At 39.6% G+C, this 21,758-nt stretch overlaps 2 protein-coding genes and 1 pseudogene across 2 annotated transcripts; all 3 read right to left on the reverse strand.

Annotated features, from left to right (window-relative positions):
* Window positions 1-3,449: 3,449 nt before the first annotated feature.
* On the reverse strand, window positions 3,450-13,758 carry LOC145494164 (uncharacterized). The gene is made up of 4 exons (XM_081473626.1): window positions 13,732-13,758; window positions 11,830-12,207; window positions 5,085-5,199; window positions 3,450-4,330 (listed from the first exon to the last, which is right to left on the reverse strand). The coding sequence occupies exons 1-4, from the start codon at window positions 13,756-13,758 to the stop codon at window positions 4,167-4,169; spliced, it is 684 nt and encodes a 227-aa protein (XP_081329752.1). The 3' UTR covers window positions 3,450-4,166.
* Window positions 7,428-8,083, reverse strand: LOC145495387 (uncharacterized). Its single transcript, XM_081475006.1, has one exon. The coding sequence runs from the start codon at window positions 8,081-8,083 to the stop codon at window positions 7,445-7,447; it is 639 nt and encodes a 212-aa protein (XP_081331132.1). The 3' UTR covers window positions 7,428-7,444.
* LOC145495392 (protein CFDP2-like) lies at window positions 8,153-9,361 on the reverse strand (annotated as a pseudogene).
* Window positions 13,759-21,758: the final 8,000 nt, after the last annotated feature.

Here is a 21,758-nt window from a genome sequence, read left to right on the forward strand (position 1 = left end):
CTCAACTGAATTTAATTACAGTGACTTTCCTTGTCATTTAAAAGTGAATAGAGATAAACTTGCGTTGATTAATCGTCAATGGAAGTGTAAAAAAGGTAAAAGATTGACGATTAGGGCTAATTTGTTTACGAAAATAGATCAACACGACGATTCCGCCCGCCGTGAGCAGCTGGGTGGGAAAATTCCGCCTGCTGCGGAATCAATCAGATTGCAGGACTTGTCGAATTCCGTCTGCTCAACAACTGAGAAAAGAAAGAAAAACTGCTAATCATAAAAACTATGCTGCACCTTTACAATTAGGACCTTTCCTTACAAATCCACTTTTGCACTGGCAGTTGTACGATCCAACCTTATTCCTGCACACAGAGTTAGCAACAGCAACACAAGGGTTGACCTGTGCAGCGCACTCGTTGATGTCTAAAAACAAAGGGATGTAAGTATTAGTATCTCAATAAAAGGTCGAGTGTGCCAATACGAGCAGAAAAAGGACTTGTGGTGGAACTAAACTACTTAACACGTGAAAATGGCAGTAAAAGCAGAAAAACTGGATGGTATCTACGATCTATGATTTACGGGAGGACAAACATTTTCCCCCTGTTTTTTTGTTTTGTTGTTGTTGTTGTTTTTTATTGCCGATAATATTTTGCTTAACTGGGCGAGAGAAAATGTAAAAAGTCTTGTCGAGCCTGAGAACAGGTACGAGAAGCAGGAGGGAGGAAGAAAAAAAAGACATTTCTTTTTCGAAACTGACATGGAAAATATACTGGAGTAGTGTCAGTCGAGCGTGAACCAAACAGAAAATAGGTCTGAAAATTATTTCAGTTTGAGAAACCATTACTTTGCCTCGAGTTTAACGAATCCAATGAGCAAAATGTTTATGAGGTTAATTTTTTCAAAAATTCCAACTTTTTCCGTCTCAAAATAATTGTTTTTACATAGATTGGTGTCAGGAAAGAGACATCACAACATCACTTTTTAAAATAAACACATAACCTTGTTTTTCGACTCGAATCTTCCAGTTCGTTTCAGAGCACAACAGCGAAGAAAGTATAGCTCACTACAGCTTACGGCCGTTTTATTATACCTATCGCAGCTAGAGAGTGTTTACGACAAAATTTCAAATGCAAATTTCCCGCTCAGGAGTTCCGTATTGGGAACTTAAAACTGTGCCCGAGGTCTTGATTTTTCCTGCGGTAATTAAATTGATTTTAATTTCAAATCACGGTTTGCTTACCCAACTTTGTCATTCAATCGGCTTACCCGCTGTCTACTAACGAGTTTGCGTAACAAATCTTCGAAACGAGCAAGTAATTCAGATAGTAGACAAAAAAGTGGTATTACTAAAAGAACAGATTTATTTCGAACTACTTTATGTTAGTTGCATTTAGTTCAACAGTTAAACTCTCGCATTTTTTTTCCGGTGTTAAATTTAGTGCATGCAAAGTTTGAAGTTGTACTACAAAAACAATTTCTGTCAGTCGTTGCGAATCACTTGAAATCAGACTTTTCTACCGTAAACTGAATTTCAGAAAGCGAGAAAATTCGTTAAGTGTATTCCACAGAAATTCTCTTAAATACCGCAACGATCAGAGAAGTTAACTCAACTGGAATTGACTCATTTTTTACTTAAAATTGTACGGCGAGAGAAACACTGGAGTAAGCGCCCTTATAGCGCCGCCAAACTACAAAGAACTAACCAAACTCGCACACCTTCAAAACACTCCATTGAATTTACTCATAATGACTCTACTTATCATTTAAAAGTGAATAGAGATATACTTGCGTTGATGAATCGTCGATGGAAGTGTAAAAAACGCAAAGGATTGACGATTAGGACTAATTTGTTTACGAAAATAGATCAACACGACGATTCCGCCCGCTGTGACCAACCGGATTGGGAAATTCCGCCCTCTGCCGGAACCAATCAGATTGCAGGAGTTTGTTGAATTCCCCCCGCTCACCAAGTGAGAAAAAGAAGAAAAACTACTGATCATAAAACCTGTGTTGCACCTTTACAATTGGGACCTTTCCTTACAAATCCATCTTTGCACTGGCAGTTGTACGATCCAACCTTATTCTTACACACAGAGTTAGCAACAGCAACACAAGGGTTGACCTGCGCAGCGCACTCGTCGATGTCTAAAAACAAAGGGATGTAAGTATTAGTATCTCAATAGAAGGTCGAGTGTGCCAATACGAGCAGAAAAAGGACTTGTGGTGGAACTAAACTACTTAACACATAAAAATGGCAATAAAAAGCAGAAAAACTGGATGGTATCTACGGTCTATGATTTACGGGACGACAAACATGTCCCTCTGTTTTTTAGTTGTTGTGGTTCGTTTGTCTTTTTTTTTTAAATTGCCCATAATATTTTGCTGAACTGGTCGAAGGAAAATGTAAAACGTCTTGTCAAGCCTGTGAACAGGTACGAGAAGCAAGAGGAAGAAAGCAGAAAAAAAGACCTTTCTTCGATACTTACGTGCTGTCTACTAACGAGTTCGCGCAACAAATCTTCGTAACGAGCGAGTAATTCAGATACTAGACATGAAAGAGGTATTACTAAAAGAACAGATTTATTTCGAACAACTTTATGTTAGTTGCATTTAGTTCACCAGTTACGTTGTCCAATTTTTTTTTTCCGGTGTGAAATTTCGTGCAAAGTTTGGAGTTGTACTACAAAAACAATTTCTGTCAGTCGTTGCGAATCACTTGAAATCAGACTTTTCTACCGTAAACTGACTTTCAGAAAGCGAGAAAATTCGTTAAGATTATTCCACAGAAATTCTCTTAAACACAGCAACGATCAGAGAAGTTAACTCAACTGGAATTGACTCATTTTTTACTTAAAATTGTACGGCGAGAGAAACACTGGAGTAGGCGCCCTTATAGCGCCGCCAAACTACACAGAACTAGCCAAACTTGCACAACTTCAAAACAATCAATTGAATTTACTTACAATGACTTTACTTATCAGTTAAAAGTGAACAGAGATAAACTTGCGTTGATGAATCGTCGATGGAAGTGTAAAAAAGGCAAAAGATTGACGATTAGGGCTAATTTGTTTACGAAAATAGATCAACACGGCGATTCCGCCCGCAGCTGGGTGGGAAAATTCCCTCCTCTGCCGGAACCAATGGGATTGCGGAATTTTATTGGATTCCTTCCGCTCACCAACTGAGAAAAGGAAGAAAAACTACTATTCATAAAAACTATGTTGCACCTTCACAATTACGTCCGTTCCTTACAAATCCATCTTTGCACTGGCAATTGTACGATCCATCCGTATTCTTGCACTCAGAGTTGGCAACAGCATCACATGGGTCGACCTGTGCAGCGCACTCGTCGATGTCTAAAAACAAAGGGATGTAAGTGTTAGTATCTCAATAGAGGGTCTAGTGTCCCATTACGAGCATAAAAAGGAATTGTGGTGGAAAAACTTGTGGTTGAAATAAGCTACTTATAAAGTGAAAATAACAAAAAGGAAATCAAACAAACTTCAATAGAACCTTGTAACAAACGAAACCACTAGAAATGGCACCTGAATACACTACAAATTCTAAAACGTTTGCAAGGAATATAGAAACGCCTTTAACAGATACGTTTTGTTAGAGTAATCGTGTGGCTAGCTAACAGGAAATTGTCAATGTAATTAACCATGCAATTCTGCTCTATGTCGATCGATTGTCGACATTTCAACCCTATTACTTACACAACATTTAACCTGGTGTTATCTAGTTTCACGTTGCGTTGCAGCGCTGTACGCAGTAGCAGTGGAATTCGTTTACTTGTCAGAGTAAATTCTGTCTTAACTTTCAAAAAACTTCTCACTTCATTTCTTCTCCCCCACGGAAGGTGTAAATTAGGTCCTGGAGCCACGTTAATCCGGTCAATAGCCTCTCTGTCCTCCTTCTCCTCCCCCCCAACCCCCCTCCCCTCTCTCCCATACTGGAGGTGAAGTTATGTTATGAAGTTATGACCCTGGAACTACACCCCCAAGTGTGTTTAGCATGAGTAAATCTGGGTCATGTGTCCGCTCACAGGCAAACTTTCACAAGGAAATACATGCTGGAAAGAAGAACAGATTAATGTTTCCCAGCAACTGGTTTCTACGAGACCATAATAGTCAAAAACGAATTGCTCGCGTTGCTTGCCCTTTTCCAGTAAATTATTTCCACGAAATATTAAGGCTGGTGATGTTTTCGGTTACGGTTATACCTGTTTCACACTGTGTTCCATTAAAGCCTGATGCGCAGCTGCAGTTGAATCCGTTCACTCGGTCTGTGCAGGTCCCGTTGTTCTTACAGGGATGCCTTGCACAGTCATCGATATCTGTTTAAGACAAGACAGACAGGACAGCCATTCTTATTCACTACATTATGGATCAAACGGATCACAACGCGCCAGAAAGTAGGTATATATTATATATATATATATATATATATATATATATATATATATATATATATATATATACAGAAATAGGAAACATCTTTATCAGATGTCCATCAATATCATAATTCAGTCAGAAGATTGCAAGGGATCTGCTCCTTGAAATACTGTTCCATGGAGAGACGATTTCTTGATTTCTCGGCGTAAAATGCACGGGGAAGAAAGAGAGAGAGAGCAGACCAGACCCCAATCTTTACACGAGCTCTTGAACAATGCGATCGTGTTGCCTCAAGGCATACATAAATGTTATTGGTCTTGGCCTTGTCATTTATAGAGGGATTTTCCACTTTCGTATACTTTTAAGACTAGGGTATAAGTTTAAACTTCAAATTTAAAAATAAAATTTGAAATATATTTTTTAAAAATACAATAAAACTGAGTTACCGAGAAACGTTTAACACAATATTTCGATGTCGCTATGACATAAAATTAAAAAAAAATATCTGTCTTAGTATATACAACGTACGCAGTGTGAGGTAGTGAAACAAACCAATGTTTTTTATAGCAGTGAGGTAAGGTAAGAAAAAGTAACTTTATTTAGATTCCGCTGGGCGACTTCTTCTTTATGAAGAGCATATTATAACATGTCATATCAAGTAACTCTATCATCTTTTAAGTTTTATCGTCGTCTTACCTGTTTGGCAAATACGTCCTGTGTATCCTTTTGCACAAAGGCACACAAAGCTGTTTTTCTCATAAATTGAAACGCAAGTTCCACCGTTCTGGCACGGTCCACTCATACATGGAGACTAAGAAATAACCTGAAATTTAGTAACTGAAGGTAGGCTAAGCTAAACTAAGCTAAGACAAACCCCGTAGAGACCATCAGGTGATGAATGACCATTCTACTTCTTGTATATATCGCTAATCAACACAGAAGCTCAATGGCAGAGAGAAAAAGTTGAAAGCTTTCTCGCTGGGAATTCACTTCGATCGATGATGAAAAACATGATAGCGGCCTCCCAACCTCAGTCGGACCAGAAATTGGTTAACCATAACGCAAGAAAGCATCTCTTCCAGAATCTTTGTGATTGTATAATATTTCACCTACTGAAATTGTGCTGATAACTGGACACAAAAATATAAATTAATTCGCTAAATAACTATTCGGCTCTTTTTCAACAGCACATCTCGGCCGATTTATCCGGATACAAGGGACAGAAACCTTCTGGTTGTGTAATGATTCCGTCTTCACCGAAAATAAGAATGGATGAAATTACGGCAACATCGACAGTTCAGCCCAACACAAGTACAGGACCTTAATCTATTTTTACTAGTGCCAAGAAGGACAAGTGAATGTTTTCACAACTGCTCGGTTCTGAAAAGCTAAGAGTTTGAACAAAAAGAGTTTAAAAGACAGCGAACTATTTTCAGTGACAGTGACGAAAGCTATTTTCTGCGGGCTGTATGATACAGAGCAGCGTAAATGCAATATTAGCCGACGTGCTGACATTTTGGAGAAATAACATGAGGTAAATCGTGTTCAAAAAGAAAATTACATGGTGGCCTGAAGAATATAGATTTTATTTTCTCGGGTTAAAAACAATATTTTACAAGTCGAAAATATATATATTTTTTTATCACTCGCACTGCCATCACTCACACTCACTCATCCTCATGGCGCCTATGAGGACTCTTGAAGCCGGCCAGAAGATCACGCCATCCACCCCGGTCTGAGGCCGATGCAACAGCAGCTCCCCATGTATGCCATCCGAGCTTGTTCTTTTCCATCTCCACGGTTCTTTTCCGCGTCTTTCTCGGTCGACCTCGTCTCCTCTTACCTTCAGGTGCCCACGCAATACAGTCCTCAAAATGTTGTCAGGACTTTTCCTCAATACATGTCTTAACCATCGGCATCTTCTCACCCGTATAAGGCCTGACCTCGGCGTACTACCTATGGCTTCGTACAGCTCTTCGTTGCTCAGATAGTTGGGCCAGAATCTCCTCAACACCCTCCTCAAGCATGTGCAGTGAAACACATCCAGTTTGATGAGATCAGTTGCTGTCACCCTTCACATTTCGGCTCCATACAACAGCACGGACAGCATGTTCGAGCTCAGGATGCGCAACTTGGTCTTCTGGCTGAATCTGCCTGACCTCCAGATGTTCTGGAGTCTGGTGAATGCAGTTCTCGCTAGTGCTAGTTGTCTCTAGATGTCTGCTTCTGCGCCGCCAAGTTTGTCAAGTACTGAACCTAAGTACACGGAGGATTTTACATCTTCCATCTCCTCTCCTTCTATCCTGATGTAGTCCGTACATCTGTGGTTCATCCTAAGCGTCTTTGTTTTGCGCGGGTTGATCTTAAGCCCAACAATGCTGCCAGTGGCTGCTAGCCTATCGGTCTTCTCCTGGAGATCAGCAAATCTGCTTGAGATCAGAGCAACATCGTCAGCATAGTCCAGGTCTTCTAGAACTGATATGAATTTCCATCTCAAGCCGCGTCTCTTATCATTTGTGTGCCGCATGACCCAGTCCATGATCAACACCAAGTTGAAGCCAGACAACACACACCCTCGCCGCACGCCACTCTTCACTTCGAACCAGCTAGAATACCTTCCGCCTTCTGTGACGCAGCTTGAGCTCGGATGATGTAGTTCCTTAATAGTCCTGATAAAGATGTCAGGGATGCCATACTGCCCCATAATGTCCCAAAGTCTCTCTCGGATAATGCAATCGAAAGCCTTCGAAAAGTCAACGAAGTTAATGTACACTGGTGGTTGCCATTCCTGGCACTGCTCAAGGATATTCCGAAGAGCAAAGATTTGCTCAGAGGTTCCCCTTCAAGATCGAAATCCTGCCTGCTCCTGCCTAATCATCTCGTCCACGCCACTCTTCACTCTGTCAATAAGGACCCTGCATAGGATTTTGCTTGGTACGGAGAGTAGGGATATACCGCGATAGTTATCACACTGAGTGAGGTCACCCTTCCTCGGCACTTTCACTATGAGCGACTTCTTCCAGTCCTGTGGTACACATTGGTCTTTCCAGATTGTGTTAAAGTAAGTGGAGTTGTTTCACAGCATCCTTCTCGGAGCACTTGAGCAACTCGGCACTGATGCCATCTATCCCTGAACTCTTGCCATTCTTCAGACGGTGGATCGCTTTCCTAACTTCAGCAATTGAGATGTCACCAGTGTCGATGCTTGTGATAACCTCAGGTGCTTGATCTATTACTGGTAGGGGTATGTCAGGTCGTTGTACATTCAAAACTTCCTTAAAGTGCTCCCTCCACCTTTGAAAGACTTCGTCTTCATTTACAAGATGCCTGCCCTCTTTATCTTTGATGGTAGTCATTTTCCTTCCTTGTCCAGCTATCTTTCTAGAGATCTGGTACAGGTCACCACTGCAGTTGTTTCTGGCTGCTGTCTCAGCGTCTTCTTCTAAGTCGTTCAACCATCTCCGCTTGTCTGCCCGAGCGCTGGCTTTCACTTCCTTGTCCTTCACAGCATATGCAGCAGCGGTTCTTTCCTTCATGCGGGCAGACCGTGTACATCCCATCTTCTCCTTTAACCCTCGTCTCTTTTCAATCTTCCTGTAGGTCTTCCCCCTGATCCAGTCTTTCTTCACTCTCTTCTTCTCTCCCAGCACCTTCTTGGCACTCTCGTTGTAGACCTCCTTGAATCGTCCCCACATCTCTTCGATATCAGCTGCGTCATTCGTCCCCAACACCTGGCATCGCTTGCTCACTTGCAGCCGAAATACCTATTTGACACAGGAATCTCGAAGCTTCTTGATGTCAAAGATGATCCTCTCCTTCCTCTTCCTCTTTGTGGTGCATAGTTTCAGGATAACCTTTTCTATCACCATGTGATGGTCCGAGTTGGCATCAGCCCCTCTCATTGCTCGGGTGTCCATCAGCGAACCTCTGTGTCTACCATTGATAGTGATATGGTCGATTTGATTCCCATCTCTTGCATTCGGGGAGGTCCACGTAATCTTATGAATGTCTCTATGCTTGGATAGAGAGCCTCCAATCACCAAGTCGTTGTTGCCATAGAACGTCGCTAGCCTCTCTCCGTTCTCGTTCATTCCTCCAAGTCCATGTCGTCCCATCACCTTCTCCCATCCTTCATTGCCCTCTCCGATTTTGGCATTCAGGTCCCCATCACAATTAGTACATCATGGCTGGGTGTTGTTTCAACCTCCCGCTGCAGTTGTTCATAAAATTCTCCCCTAGATTCGTCATCTGCGTCACTGGTGGGCGCGTACACTTGGATAACAATGAGTTTTGCATAGCGTGAGCTGCAGCGTGCGCTCATGATTCTCTCGTTGACAGGGTTCCAGTTCGTCAATCGTCTTTTCGGTTTGCGTAATCAAGTATCTTTATGGGATGCAGTGATTAGCCGCACGCCCAACCCCCAAACTGGAGGGCCAGTGACTACCATTACGCCTGGCCTCTACCCTTTGACCTGCCCGCCAAGGTTAGACATGCTGGAGGAAGACCCCCCGTCGGTATAGCTCTCAGGGTCATTGAGGCACGCAAGCTCCTCCACCACGACAAGGAAGATATGGCCGCCCTGCCATATCCTCTATATATTTATTTTTACCACATTTAACCCGCAATTTTTTGTACAATTTTGGCCGCAAATTTCAAGTGACGAGATCTAATTCCTGTGTCGAGTTTTTTTTTTTCTCTTTTGCTCCATGAATAATAAATAGGACATGGAGTTAGACTGCGTGTTAGGTTTTGTTTTGCGAGCTTCCAGGTTTTACCTACTCAGTCGAGTCTCTAGGTTGTGTTTGTGTTAATTGTCGTTTGAGCAAAACTAGGCTCGCCCGCTCTTCTGTCATATTTATATTTTACTGCTTTCATTAGGCTGCGCTCTTTTGTAAAATATTGTTTTTACTACTCAAAAAAACATCTTTTTATTTATATCCTGAGCCGCCCTGTCACATCCTCTGTATATTCATTTTTCACCCCGTTTAATTAACAGGCAATTTCGTTTGAAAGAAAATACGGGTGCACAGTTTTGGCCGGAAATTTTGAAGTGACGAGATCCTTTTTACTTCGTTTATGTATGAGACAGTGAGTTAACCTGCTTGTTAGGTTTAGTTGTGCGAGCTTCAAGTTCGAACCCACCTAGTTCAATTCCGATCATAGTTTTTGGTTGTGTTTACTCGTACTGAACGAAATTAGTCCGCTTAAGTCAAGTATTCCGTTATATTTAATTTTCACCCGTTTCTGTAACAGGCGGCGCTAATTTGCAAAACACGTCCTCGATATATTCATTTTTCACCGCCGTCCTGTTATATCTTCTACATGTTGTCTTTTTACCTGAGGCTCGTTTAACAGGAAATAAACAGGATAAAGCATTTATTGGATAAGAAGACATTGCTTCTACTTATGGATTCTTTTATCTTCAGTAAGCTGTTCTACTGTTCTACTGTCTGGTCGAACACAAGCAAGTCTAACATCGAGAAATTACAGTTGGTGCAAAATTTTGCTGCACGTATTGTATTGGGACTCCGAAAGTACGACCATATCTCACAAGGCATCAAATCCTTGAATTTGCCGCAAGTCAGCGATAGACTCCACATGAATGACGCTGTGATGACTTTCAAATGTATTCATAATCTTGTTCCAGACTACTTGATTGATAAATTCATTTTCCGATCTCAAATCGCTACAAGAAACACCAGACAGAGTAATGACTTAAACATTCCACGTTGCCGACTGGCTACCGGACAAAGATCATTTGCATATCGCGGAGCAAAAATCTGGAATGAGCTGAGTAATGATTTGAAAAGTTTACCTTCTGTGAAAGCTTTTAAGGGACACTTGATCAAACATATTTTAAATGTTAATAATGTAAATTCTTAATATTCAATTCTAAACTTTGTAAATTTTTAAATCTTTAATACTGTAATTAATTTTAGACTCCTTTCCCATTTTGTTTATTCATTTTAATTGACGTATTTTTATCATTTTTATTCCTTTTGTAACTGAAAAGCCCCTTTGGGGAGTTGCAAATAAAGTATGTATGTATGTATGTTTTTTAGGGGAAAGTGAGTGCTTAATTTTTGTCGGAGAGATCTTCCTGTGTGGATGTGTTTTGCTTCATGAAAAATAAATGAGACCTGCTTGTTATGTTTTGTTGTGCGAGCTTCAAGGTCGAACCTTCTCAGTTCGTCTTTAGTTTCAGCTTTGTGCTTGTGTTCGCTCGTAATTGTCGGTTGAGCGAAGTTAGGCCTCTCAAGTCATCTATACCGTTATATTTATCTTTTATTTCTTTTTACAGGCTGCGCTCGTTCGTAAAATCTTGTTTTTATTACTCAAAAATAAACTTGTATCTCTGCGCGCCGCCCTGTTATTTCTTCTATGTATTTTTTTACAGAAAATTTTTGTAGAAAATATTGACCGTGTAATTTTTTACGCAAAGTTTGAAGCGACGAGATCTTTCTGTGCCGAGTTTTCTTGTTTGATGAAAAAATAAATGAGAGAGGAAGATAAGCGGCTTTGAGGTTTTTGTTGAACGAGCTCCAAGGTCTAACCCAGTTCGATTTTAGTCTTGAAATTGTGATTGAGTGTGTTCACTTCTAATTGTCGGTTGAACGAAATTAGGGTTCTCAAAGTCAACTATACCGTTTTCCCCGCCTTTAACTGCCAATTTTTGCAGGACAAAATGTGCACGAGCACGTAATTTTCTGGAGATTTTGAAGCAAACTTCCACGCCAAACCTTGAATTTCCAAATCAAAGGGTGGTGAATGGCCCTTCAAAAACCATGTGTCTCGCAAAATGTTCGTCGAATTTTACTGTACTTCCAGTTCAGTTTTTTCAATACACTTTGAAGTCCGGTTTAATTTCGCACTTTAGAAAGTAGCAAATGTCTCGGGCGCGCTATTTTCGCCTTCTCCCAAAGTCCCGCAGTTGCCATTCGCCACCGCTTTATGGGAGCTTCAAGTTCTAACCTACTCAATCTGAGTCTTAAAGTTTGTGCTTGTGTTTACTTGTAATTGTCGGTTGAAAGCAATTTTAACAGGCAATTTTTGTATGAAAAAATGAGTCGCAGTTTGTGCCGGAAAATTTGACCAGACGAGATCTTCCGCTTTGTGGATGTTTTTTGCGGCATAAAATATAAACATGAATGAGGCAATGAGTTAAACAGCTTATTAGGTTCTGTTGCGCGAGTTTCAAGGTCGAGCTTACTTAGTTCAAGAGCTGAGCTTACTCTTGAGTTTACTTGTAACTGTCAACTGAACAAAATTAGGCCTCTTAATTCACATGTCTGATTCAGTTTACATTGGTGACATCTATATTGAAATTGTACATTGTTGAAGAAAACGTTTGATCCGTTTTCTCTCTAGCTCTTGAAGAAAGTAGTTTGCTAAAACGAACTTATCAAAATGCATTTCAAAGAGTTTGTCATTAAGTACTTACCCCAATACTGAAGTGATGGAAAAGTTGGCTGCTGATGAACTTGCCCGAGTTGTTGTACTTGTCAGATGGAAGTAGTTCACATAAGATTCTTCCGTTGATGTCGTAACGTGCAGCCACGTTGAAGGAGAAACATGACGGTATGTTAACACATGCAAAGCCACATTCTTTTTCATTGAGGACGTAATCAGTACCAAGACTTGTGATGTTTAAGTACGAGAACTTGTGGGCCTTGAAGTTGGCAAAGGCGACGCCATTGTGAACTCCCCGGCTGATACTTTGAGCGCGTGCATCAATGACGTTAGGTGAACCTGTGTTGATTTCATCCGCAAAGACATGATTACCGAGTCTCTCAAAGGTTTTCACTAAGTTCTGAATCGTCTAAAGAATAAGCATTTTTGTGAAAGAAAGTATACAAATGGAACGTTACCTTTTGAAGTTGGTATAGCGCTGAACGATATCGTCAAAGCCAAAAACATGGTAGAACATTGAAAAAGATCCATCGGAAACATGGATCAGGGTCGCCAAGTTCCGCAGCTTACTACTTATAAATTACGACGAATAATGCGCCGCTCGAAGTTGTTTACAAGGAATATGAATATTTTTCCGGAACGTCTGTTTATGCGAGATTGAGAAGAATCACTTTCAATGTAGATTTTTCAAGACTTTAGGGCGCGATATTCTAATTATCCGTAAAGGACAGCAGGAGATCGCGGGGAGATCACTAAAGAATTAACTAATCGGCCGAGATCATTGCGTAATAAAAAGCCAATTTAAAAGCCAAACAGGCTCCCTCGGGGCGATCAATATGACCCCAACTGTTGTGTATGCTTCCCGCTGAAGATTAAACGGACTATTTTTACAGTTTCACACATCTGTTTAAAGCCCACCTTGTTAGTATTTTGGTGTCTCGGGATCATTTTTCAAGTCGCAAAGTGCAGACCTACGTTCGTTGGGAAGGAACGTCTGATGAGACAAAAAAATGTCTGCGAAGGAGGCTACTTTGAATAAGAAGCAGTAATTGATGCTTATGTTAGGAAAACAAAATCATCAGCTGCCATTAAAATTGTAATGATAAGGGAAGAGAATAACATCGTTGGTATTATTATTTTCCCTATGATAGCACAATCTAAATCATTTTCCTTTGCTCTATACTAGGCATACTACATACTTTCTGAACGAAATTAATGTATTATTTCGATGCTAATGGCTTTTGTTAGGTCGCTATCGACCAAGTTGCCATGAGGAATGAATAAATATTTTCCAAAAAATAAAAAAAGTTGTTATTTTCTGTAACCTTACTGATGGTCATGGAGGAGAAACGAAGTAAAATCTGTTTTTCAGTGGACATTTTTCGTCAGAGAAATGTTCCCTAGTTGGGATATCTGTTTTGAGCGAATATAAACGTGCGTGTTCCGTTTCGTGGCAATAAATAATGTATTTTGTTTATACATGTAATTTGAACACAAAACCACCTGGTTAGTTGGCTTCATTAGTTGTTTTGTTAGCCTCTAGTGAATGTTGCTGCTCGAATCGCATTATCTTCAGTGCATTAAAAGAAATTATTTATTAATTACATGTTTTACAAATAAGTTTTATCCACATCTTCCTCGAATCGAAGTACACGAAACTTTCTGATTCTTGGTATCCAATCAAATGTAGTACAGGTCAATTCGAACCACGAGTCAAGATCGAGTCAAGTTAAATTTTTCTCCCTGTTATTCTTTTTGTTGTTTGGTCTCTTGGTTTTAATTGTTGTGTGAAAATGATGCACCAGAGGTGCAAGACCAGCAAGATTGACTTCTTGTGTTTTGTCCGCCGTTTGCGAGAGTTATTTCCCCACGTTGGTTCGCATCTGCTTTTCAAAGAAGTAAACATTACTTGGCATCCATTAATTTTCCTCACCGATTCTGATTCAGGCAGGGGTCGCATTTCAACGAAACACCGTCAAAATTGACGTGAAATATAAAAAATAAGCATCTCGTGGCACTCCAGCGTTGTCTTGTAGTATCTACAGGGCCCCTAACACGAAATAAAGATTCCAACCCATTCTCTTGCGGCTATATTGGTGGAGAATATTGGTTTTCTGTAAAACACTACTTTTTATTTATTTATTTATTTATTCATTTATTTATTTTCATCAGAATAATCATATCCAACGTATTCTTCCCTCGTGTCCGGGTTATATGGAAAAGACTACTCCGCAAAGTTAGAAGATGGCGAGGCGCAGAGAGGAATACCGTTGGTCTTAAGCTTATATGGTTTCAAAATGCAATAATCACGATAGCTTCTGTAGTAGCCTCCTACACAGACGCTCGTCACGCTCCTCACGCTCCTCACGCTCTTCACGCTCCTCACGCTCCTCACGCTCCTCACGCTCCTCACGCTCCTCATGCTCCTCACGCAAGTTTTGTGTCAAACCTCACTGACTGTTGCTAGGACTAGCAATGTCGAAAGCCGTCATATGTAAATAATATGTAAAAAATTATTTGCACATAATGCATTAGCATATATTAAACAATTAGATTGTGGGCTCCAGATTTCTATCGCGTGACAGTTGACGAGGGCGCAGCCCGAGTCAACTATAGCGTGATAGAAATCGAGAGCGAATAATCTAATTGTTTTAGTATAAATCTACTAGTCGTTCAAAACTTAATTTAAATCCTCTTCACAGATACTTCGAAAACGCCAAGAAGCGGCCGTCATTTTGTTAACAAGGGCACACTGCTACGCTACTCACTATCTATCACAGAATAGATAGTGAGTAGCGTAGCCAATCAGAGAACGGCATTCGTGATAGAACGCTAGTAGATTTATAGTAATAACAGATATACGGCACTCATGTCTGTATGGAACAACTCTCTAAACTATCGAGTTTACAGTGTGTACTTTTAATTTAATCAATCGAATCATGTGTTTATCCGCCCTCAAGTAGCATGCAGCTCACAAAGTTTTCCATGCACATCTCTATAGGTAGACTGGAAAAATTTAAATGAAGAGAAGTTATTCTTCACCGTATTTCTTATATGTTTAACAGGGACGTCAAGTCAATCCGTTTAAACCGAACCATGATTAAGCGGCATGTTTTGATTTCCCAACAGAAACACCTTACCCGATCCTTTTCGAGTTAACATCATACGTTCCATCCAGACTGCTGGCACATTTAAACAACAAAACAGTATTTACACCGACAGGTCGTAACTATATCACGCATTCAGGAAGAATGCCTTTACTAACGCAGAGGTTTTTTTTGTCTAAAATCCTAAGTTAATTCAGATTAATTTGCTTAGAATTCGCCTTGCTATGCTTACTGCTAGGATTAAAAGCCTAGCGCTTCATTCTCAAACCGGCCCCTAGTTAAGACTCGCTCGCACGTACAGTCATGTTTTCTCGAGTTTCATGCCGTCGGCATGTACTTGCCGCGAGTGCAATATTGGCTCAGTGGATTGTCTGTTTCCTTTTTGATTGCATGGTCAGGGTGACTACCTTGGTTCTGGTTTTACGACAGTTAGTTAAAAGCTTCTCTATGTGTTAAATATTAATAATATTTTGTTGGATAAGTCATTACTGAACGTTGTATTTTACGTAATTTCATTTAGCACTCCGCTAAGATGATATGATAAGATGATAAAATCAGGGCTTCATATACGGAGGTCACGGGTTCGAATCCCGTTGAAGCCCTAATTGTTTTTTTTTTTTCAGGCTTCTTCTTTCCAGTTGCTTAAATTGGAAAATTTACTGCGATGATCATACTTCACTTTCATCTACTACCGCAGTTCAAATATGAATTATTTCATATATACTTCACATCATTTCACTCACGGGAAGATATGAACTCAATTAATTGACCTCGCTCCCAATGTGTGGCTTCATAGCTCAGTTGGTAGAGCATCGCACCGGTATCGCGGAAGTCACGGGTTCGAATCCCGTTGAAGCCCTGATTTTTTTTTCAGGCTTCTTCTTTCCAGTTGCTTAAATTGGAAAATTTACTGCGATGATCATACTTCACTTTCATCTACTACCGCAGTTCAAATATGAATTATTTCATATATACTTCACATCATTTCACTCACGGGAAGATATGAACTCAATTAATTGACCTCGCTCCCAATGTGTGGCTTCATAGCTCAGTTGGTAGAGCATCGCACCGGTATCGCGGAGGTCACGGGTTCGAATCCCGTTGAAGCCCTGATTTTTTTTTCAGGCTTCTTCTTTCCAGTTGCTTAAATTGGAAAATTTACTGCGATGATCATACTTCACTTTCATCTACTACCGCAGTTCAAATATGAATTATTTCATATATACTTCACATCATTTCACTCACGGGAAGATATGAACTCAATTAATTGACCTCGCTCCCAATGTGTGGCTTCATAGCTCAGTTGGTAGAGCATCGCACCGGTATCGCGGAGGTCACGGGTTCGAATCCCGTTGAAGCCCTGATTTTTTTTTCAGGCTTCTTCTTCCAGTTGCTTAAATTGGAAAATTTACTGCGATGATCATACTTCACTTTCAGTGAACGTTGTATTGTACGTAATGTAATTTAATAATATTGTACCTAGAGAGTTCCACCACCTTCATTCCATATCAGCTGACATTTTCAGCCGTGCAAGGAATTGATTCTCTCTTCTCTACCCACCCTATACAGGCGCCTGCGGGATCGCCTTCACAGGTACTACGGCTAAAACTGTGGCCCCCAAAACTTTGCCACGCCTTTCGTAAATATTTCATAGCTTCGCGTGTTCCCTTTCGTAAATCCGACCAAACCTTACTGGCTTGTGTCTTCGAAATAGCGGCTAGTGTGGCTTAAATACAGGTGCTTAGTCCGTTTTTGTAAAACACTCTGAAGAAGTCTACTACTGGTTTAGTATTTAATTTTAAATTTAAAAAATCAAGACAAATTTAAAAAGAAACGAAAAGTTGTAAATTAACAAAAACAAATTATTAAGCTTCTCTTTCTAAACCGGTTTGTTAAGCCACCTTTGTCTGCTTATACCATAGAGACTAGGCTATGCTACTCAGCTAAATTTACGAGAAGTTATTATTTTATACAAAATTGCCGATTACATTTGCTGTTTCCCTTCTATCGTGTCTAGGATGTCAGCAAATTTCTAATTTTGTTATTGTTGTTTAACTGAAGAGGATAATAGCCAACAAAATTAACTAAAGAACTTTCGGCATTTCTGATTGGCAATTAAACTGGATACATTTTAATAAAACCAAATCTAACGAAAACAAACAAATAAACAAACATAGAAAACAAAACTTTAGCTACACTGGGGAAAAATGAGTTATCCCTATTGCATACGTCTTATCGACAATTTCAATCAAAATTGGTGAAAACAGTGTTTAATAACTTTTAATCAAATCAGCCAAAACCGATAGGAATAGCTGTTCTCAACAGAAAACAAAGCTATGGTTGTTTCGTGCAATCAAGAAACATTGCAACTTCCGCTTTCTAATCAGATTTCTTTGAAAAGTCTCTCGCCATGAGAAACGGAACTGTTCAAAGTTTTTTTCCGCCACTTTTTCACAAATAAAAGTGAAAACTAAATATTGATAAAATATTATTAAACTGAAATTAAACTAAGTAACACTAATTTTGGACTACCTTAGTTGTGCTTTGAACAACTAGGCCCTTGTTAAGTTGAACTGTAAGTAATCATGTCTGGAGGTATCCACTATTATTCAGCTGAAGCTAGCTGAAACACCATGAAATCTCACGTGCTATTGTCGGATTAGTCAGTACCCACAATAACGGACATTACAAAAGGGTGGGGAATTCAACTTGTAGATATAGTAGGAGCCACAATTTTTTACTTTAATGAACACGGATTTGTAGCAACAGTCGTCTTCCCTATTAATGCAGACTTTTCTTGTGACTGTACCCTGAGCCACTGTAGGATGACCTTCCTTCAACCAGGCCGGAAAGTTTGTATCACATCTGCTCCGCCGTGGACATTTTCTCACCATTTTTGTTCCTGCGGCTCCTTTGAAGCGATACCAGCCATTGAGGTTGTAGTCACATCTTTTGTTTCTTGCTACGTAGTTATATTTTCTTGTTTTATCGTTTAAAGTTTTGTAATTCTTGCATATGTCAGCTAAAAATTAAACAAAGAGATGCGTAAATAATTATTCCGTCGAGGAAAAGGTTGTTGTTATTCATCGTGGTAGATGCAATATCAAAGTATATTATCGTTTGTCTCACGATGTAGTCACTTGAGATGTAGATGGCGACGTTTCGACTGCTTACTGCTAGTCTTCTTCAGACGATAAGGTCGACTGATTGCACGGTATCATTTATATCACAAAGGTCGACTGTGATTGGTGTATTTGTTCCATTGTTCCGGCGAGTAGCTGTTCCCTCAGTGGTCCGCTGTTGTACCGTTCTCCTGTTGTTGTGTTTTTTTATCGTGGGCATCCATGCTTCAGGAATTTCAATTCCACCATCCCTGTTGATGTTATTAGGGTGAAATCTTTGTTGGGGTTATATCACATGTTCTTTGCTTGGCGGTTATATCACTGGTACACACGTAGGGTCAAGGAAGCTATTCACATAAGACTTCACCCTAATAGCATCAACCGGGATAGTGGAACTGAAATTCCTGAAGCATGGATGCCCACGATAAAAGAACACATCAACAGGAGAACGGTACAACAGCGGACCACTGAGGGAACAGGTACTCGCCGGAACAATGGAACAATGGGAGGATCGAAATGCACCAATCACAGCTGACCTTTGTGATATAAATGATACCGTGCAATCAGTCGACCTTATCGCCTGAAGAAGACTAGCAGTAAGCAGTCGAAACGTCGCCATCTACATCTCAAGTGACTACATCGTGAGACAAACGATAATACACTTTATTAATTATTCCGTCTTTGGAAGCCTCTTTCGTGGTGTGTGTTGTAGTTTGAATTTGGTTACTTTATGCATTTTTTTCCATCTTATATTGGTTTATCACTTATGGATATGTATCGGCAAACATTTGTAAATGATTTGGACTTCGTCTCCATCTTTCTTAAAGGAGCAAGGTTGTAAAAGGATCTCGCCACCCAAAAATAGCTTCTGCAATAGGTACTTTATTTTTACCATCTTTTTTGTCTATTTAACCGAGATCTCCATGTTTACAGAGGTTATCCCTGGGTGAATAGATTTGTCCTTCAGGGGATGATATTTATTGGTTCTAAGTACAATAAACCGCTAGATGGTTATCATGCGGGATATTTTAACCAACATCGTGGTGGTTCGAACTTCATATGGGTTATTTATCATGTATTTTCCTGTTAACAGTCCTCGCATAACGAGAAACTGATAAATGTACTAACTGTAGCTAACTAACGAGACTAAACCAAGCACAAAATGGGTCTTAAAATTATTTCAAGATAAGAAACCATTGCCTGAAATTTGACAAACCCAATAAGCAAAACGTTTATGGGATTAATTTATTTGAAAAATTCATCTTTCTTCCGTCTTAAAATAATTGTTTTTACACAGATTGGAGTCAGGAAAGAAACATCACAACACCTCTTCTTAAAATAAACACACAAGTTTGCTTTCCAACGCGGATGTTCCAGTTCGTTTCAGGGGACAACAGCGAGCAAATTATAGCACACTACAGCTTACGGCCGTCTACTCAAGACCTCAGGTACAGTTTTTCCCAATATGGACCGCCCTAGCCTGGCAAATAACATGGTTATTTTTCTCCTGCGGTAGATTGGTTTTAATTACAAAAATGTTTGTTTACGCAATTTCGTCATTCAATCGGCTTATATGCCGTCTATTAACGATTCCACTTAAAAAAAATCTTCGCAACAAGCAAGTAATTCAGATATGACTAGACAAAGAAAGATATATTATGAAAAGAAAAGATTTAATTTGCACTACTTTATGTTATTTAGTTGCATTTAGTTCACCAGTTAAGAGCGAATGTGTGCAAAAATCGAGCATTTTCAAAATATGGCGGCAACAGCCAAAAAATCCGCATTTGGCTCATATTCTCAGGTTAGGTTAGGTTGTGAAACAAATCACAACAGACTTCAATTCGTTTGGCTGAATATCGATTTATTTACGAGAAAATTGATAATAACGGAATTTCGAATAACCGAATTTCGTCAAAATGTCGTTTTTGTAGCTCAAAATTTAAGACGAATCTCGAAGCTTCGCGTCGCAAAATGGAACAACCTAGACCAATAAACACTATCAAAGCTTGAAAGCCAACATCAAAACATATGTTGAGAGCAATTTGAGCAATTCTCGTCGATTTATTTACAAAATCTAATCAAATTTATCCGGCCTACTTTTGACGAGACTAAAAATAAGTCAAAAGAAAGGCGTTATTTAACTATGTGCTACACAAAATAAATGTGTGAAAATCTGGCTTTTGGAAGGCGATTGGTATTTCTTTTCGATCTCCAAAGGATTTTTTTGGGGGAAATGATTTAACGCGACATTATCAAATTTGAAAGTTGGATAAAATGCACCGATTCGACGGGGGAAAGGGGGGATGTACACATTCACACGCAAACTCAATTGTTTCGCATTTGAAGTCAAATCTACAATTTATTTAACATATGATCCTCTTACCCTCATGTTGCTGCATTAAAGGAGAGGGCTGCAGTCCTGAAATATTTGCAACGTTCACATAAAAGCAATATAACTTGTCAGAATACCGAGTGCAGCGCACTAAGGTGCGGGATTGCGGTTTATCAAAATATATTGATACAATATTATTAGTCTGATAATAGATATTATGATATTTTATTGATATTTTGGTGATAATAAAATGATAATATCGAGAAAACATTTTCATCACTATGTGCATGTCAAATATCGAAATATCATTATTATATGAGATTATCATTATAGTTGCCTAATAATTTTCTCTCGCAAATTCTGTAATTGTCACTATCATAGTAATTTACCTGAAAAAGTGGTAACTTGAGATATCAAAGTATCACTTTCATATCATGGGAATAGCATGGAAAAGTATAGTTCAGAATAGTAAGCTATCATATCATGTATCACTCTCATCCTCAAATCTCCGTCCAGTGATTTTATCGTGTGACAAAGAAGAACAGACACTAACAGTGATTATTTCATATATCATGATAATATCAAATCAGTTAATTTCACTGCTGTTTGCTTGCGATTAGCTTTTGTTTGTTGTAAAGGGACAGCATTGTACTGCATCATGCGTTATCACTTTACCACCAGGAAAAGAGGCCATTCTTAATAATATATTCTAATAATATCATGATTTATCACTCTATCACAGGGGGAAGAAGAAATTCTTACTTAGTTAAATATTCTGGTAATATCATGATAACATGCTTATATGATGAAAACATAATGTGGAATATCAAAAAATCAATCCCTTATCACTCACTCACTGCCCATTGTGCCCACTGGCACGTAGGGCAGCAACAAAGTTCTTCCACTTCTGTCTGTCTTTGGCCAGCTGTTGGATCTTGTTCCAGCTCTGTTTTAAGCCCCTCAATTCTGTCTCTACAGTACGACGCCATGTATTCTTAGGCCTTCCACGCTTGCGCCTGCCTTTGGGAGTCCAGAATAGTGTTGTCTTTGTGATGGATTCATTATCCTTTCGAATTACACGGCCAATCCACCTCAAGCGTCGTTGCATATTAATAGTGCCCATGACCTCCTGTTTGCACCGCGAAAGCAGATCCTTGTTGGAAATGGTCTGAGGCCAGAAGATGCCAAGTATTTTTCGCAGACTTTTGGTGTGAAAGGTTGACAGCTTTCCCAGATCACTTTCTAACATTCGCCAATATTCTGACCCATACAAAAGGGTAGACAGAAGATGGCTCTGATAGATCTTGAGCTTGGTATGTGTACTGTACTGTGACGACCGCCACACATTGTTCAGCATCCTGTAGGTGTTTCTGGCTTTGTTTAGCCAGCTCTGGAT

Source organism: Orbicella franksi, chromosome 8 (assembly GCF_964199315.1).
Source record: "Orbicella franksi chromosome 8, jaOrbFran1.1, whole genome shotgun sequence".
Lineage (NCBI taxonomy): Eukaryota > Metazoa > Cnidaria > Anthozoa > Scleractinia > Merulinidae > Orbicella > Orbicella franksi.

What these genes read in the sequence shown, in the direction of transcription:
- LOC145494164 (XM_081473626.1), bottom strand. Translation starts at nt 13,758, where the DNA reads ATGCGACCCCTGCCTGAATCAGAATCG. An exon ending in TCCATCACTTCAGTATTGGG is followed by an intron (nt 5,200 to 11,829) that starts GTAAGTACTTAA and finishes GTTATTTCTTAG; the next exon opens with TCTCCATGTATGAGTGGACC. An exon ending in AGGACGTATTTGCCAAACAG is followed by an intron (nt 4,331 to 5,084) that starts GTAAGACGACGA and finishes TGTCTTAAACAG; the next exon opens with ATATCGATGACTGTGCAAGG.
- LOC145495387 (XM_081475006.1), bottom strand. Translation starts at nt 8,083, where the DNA reads ATGTGGGGACGATTCAAGGAGGTCTACAACGAGAGTGCCAAGAAGGTG.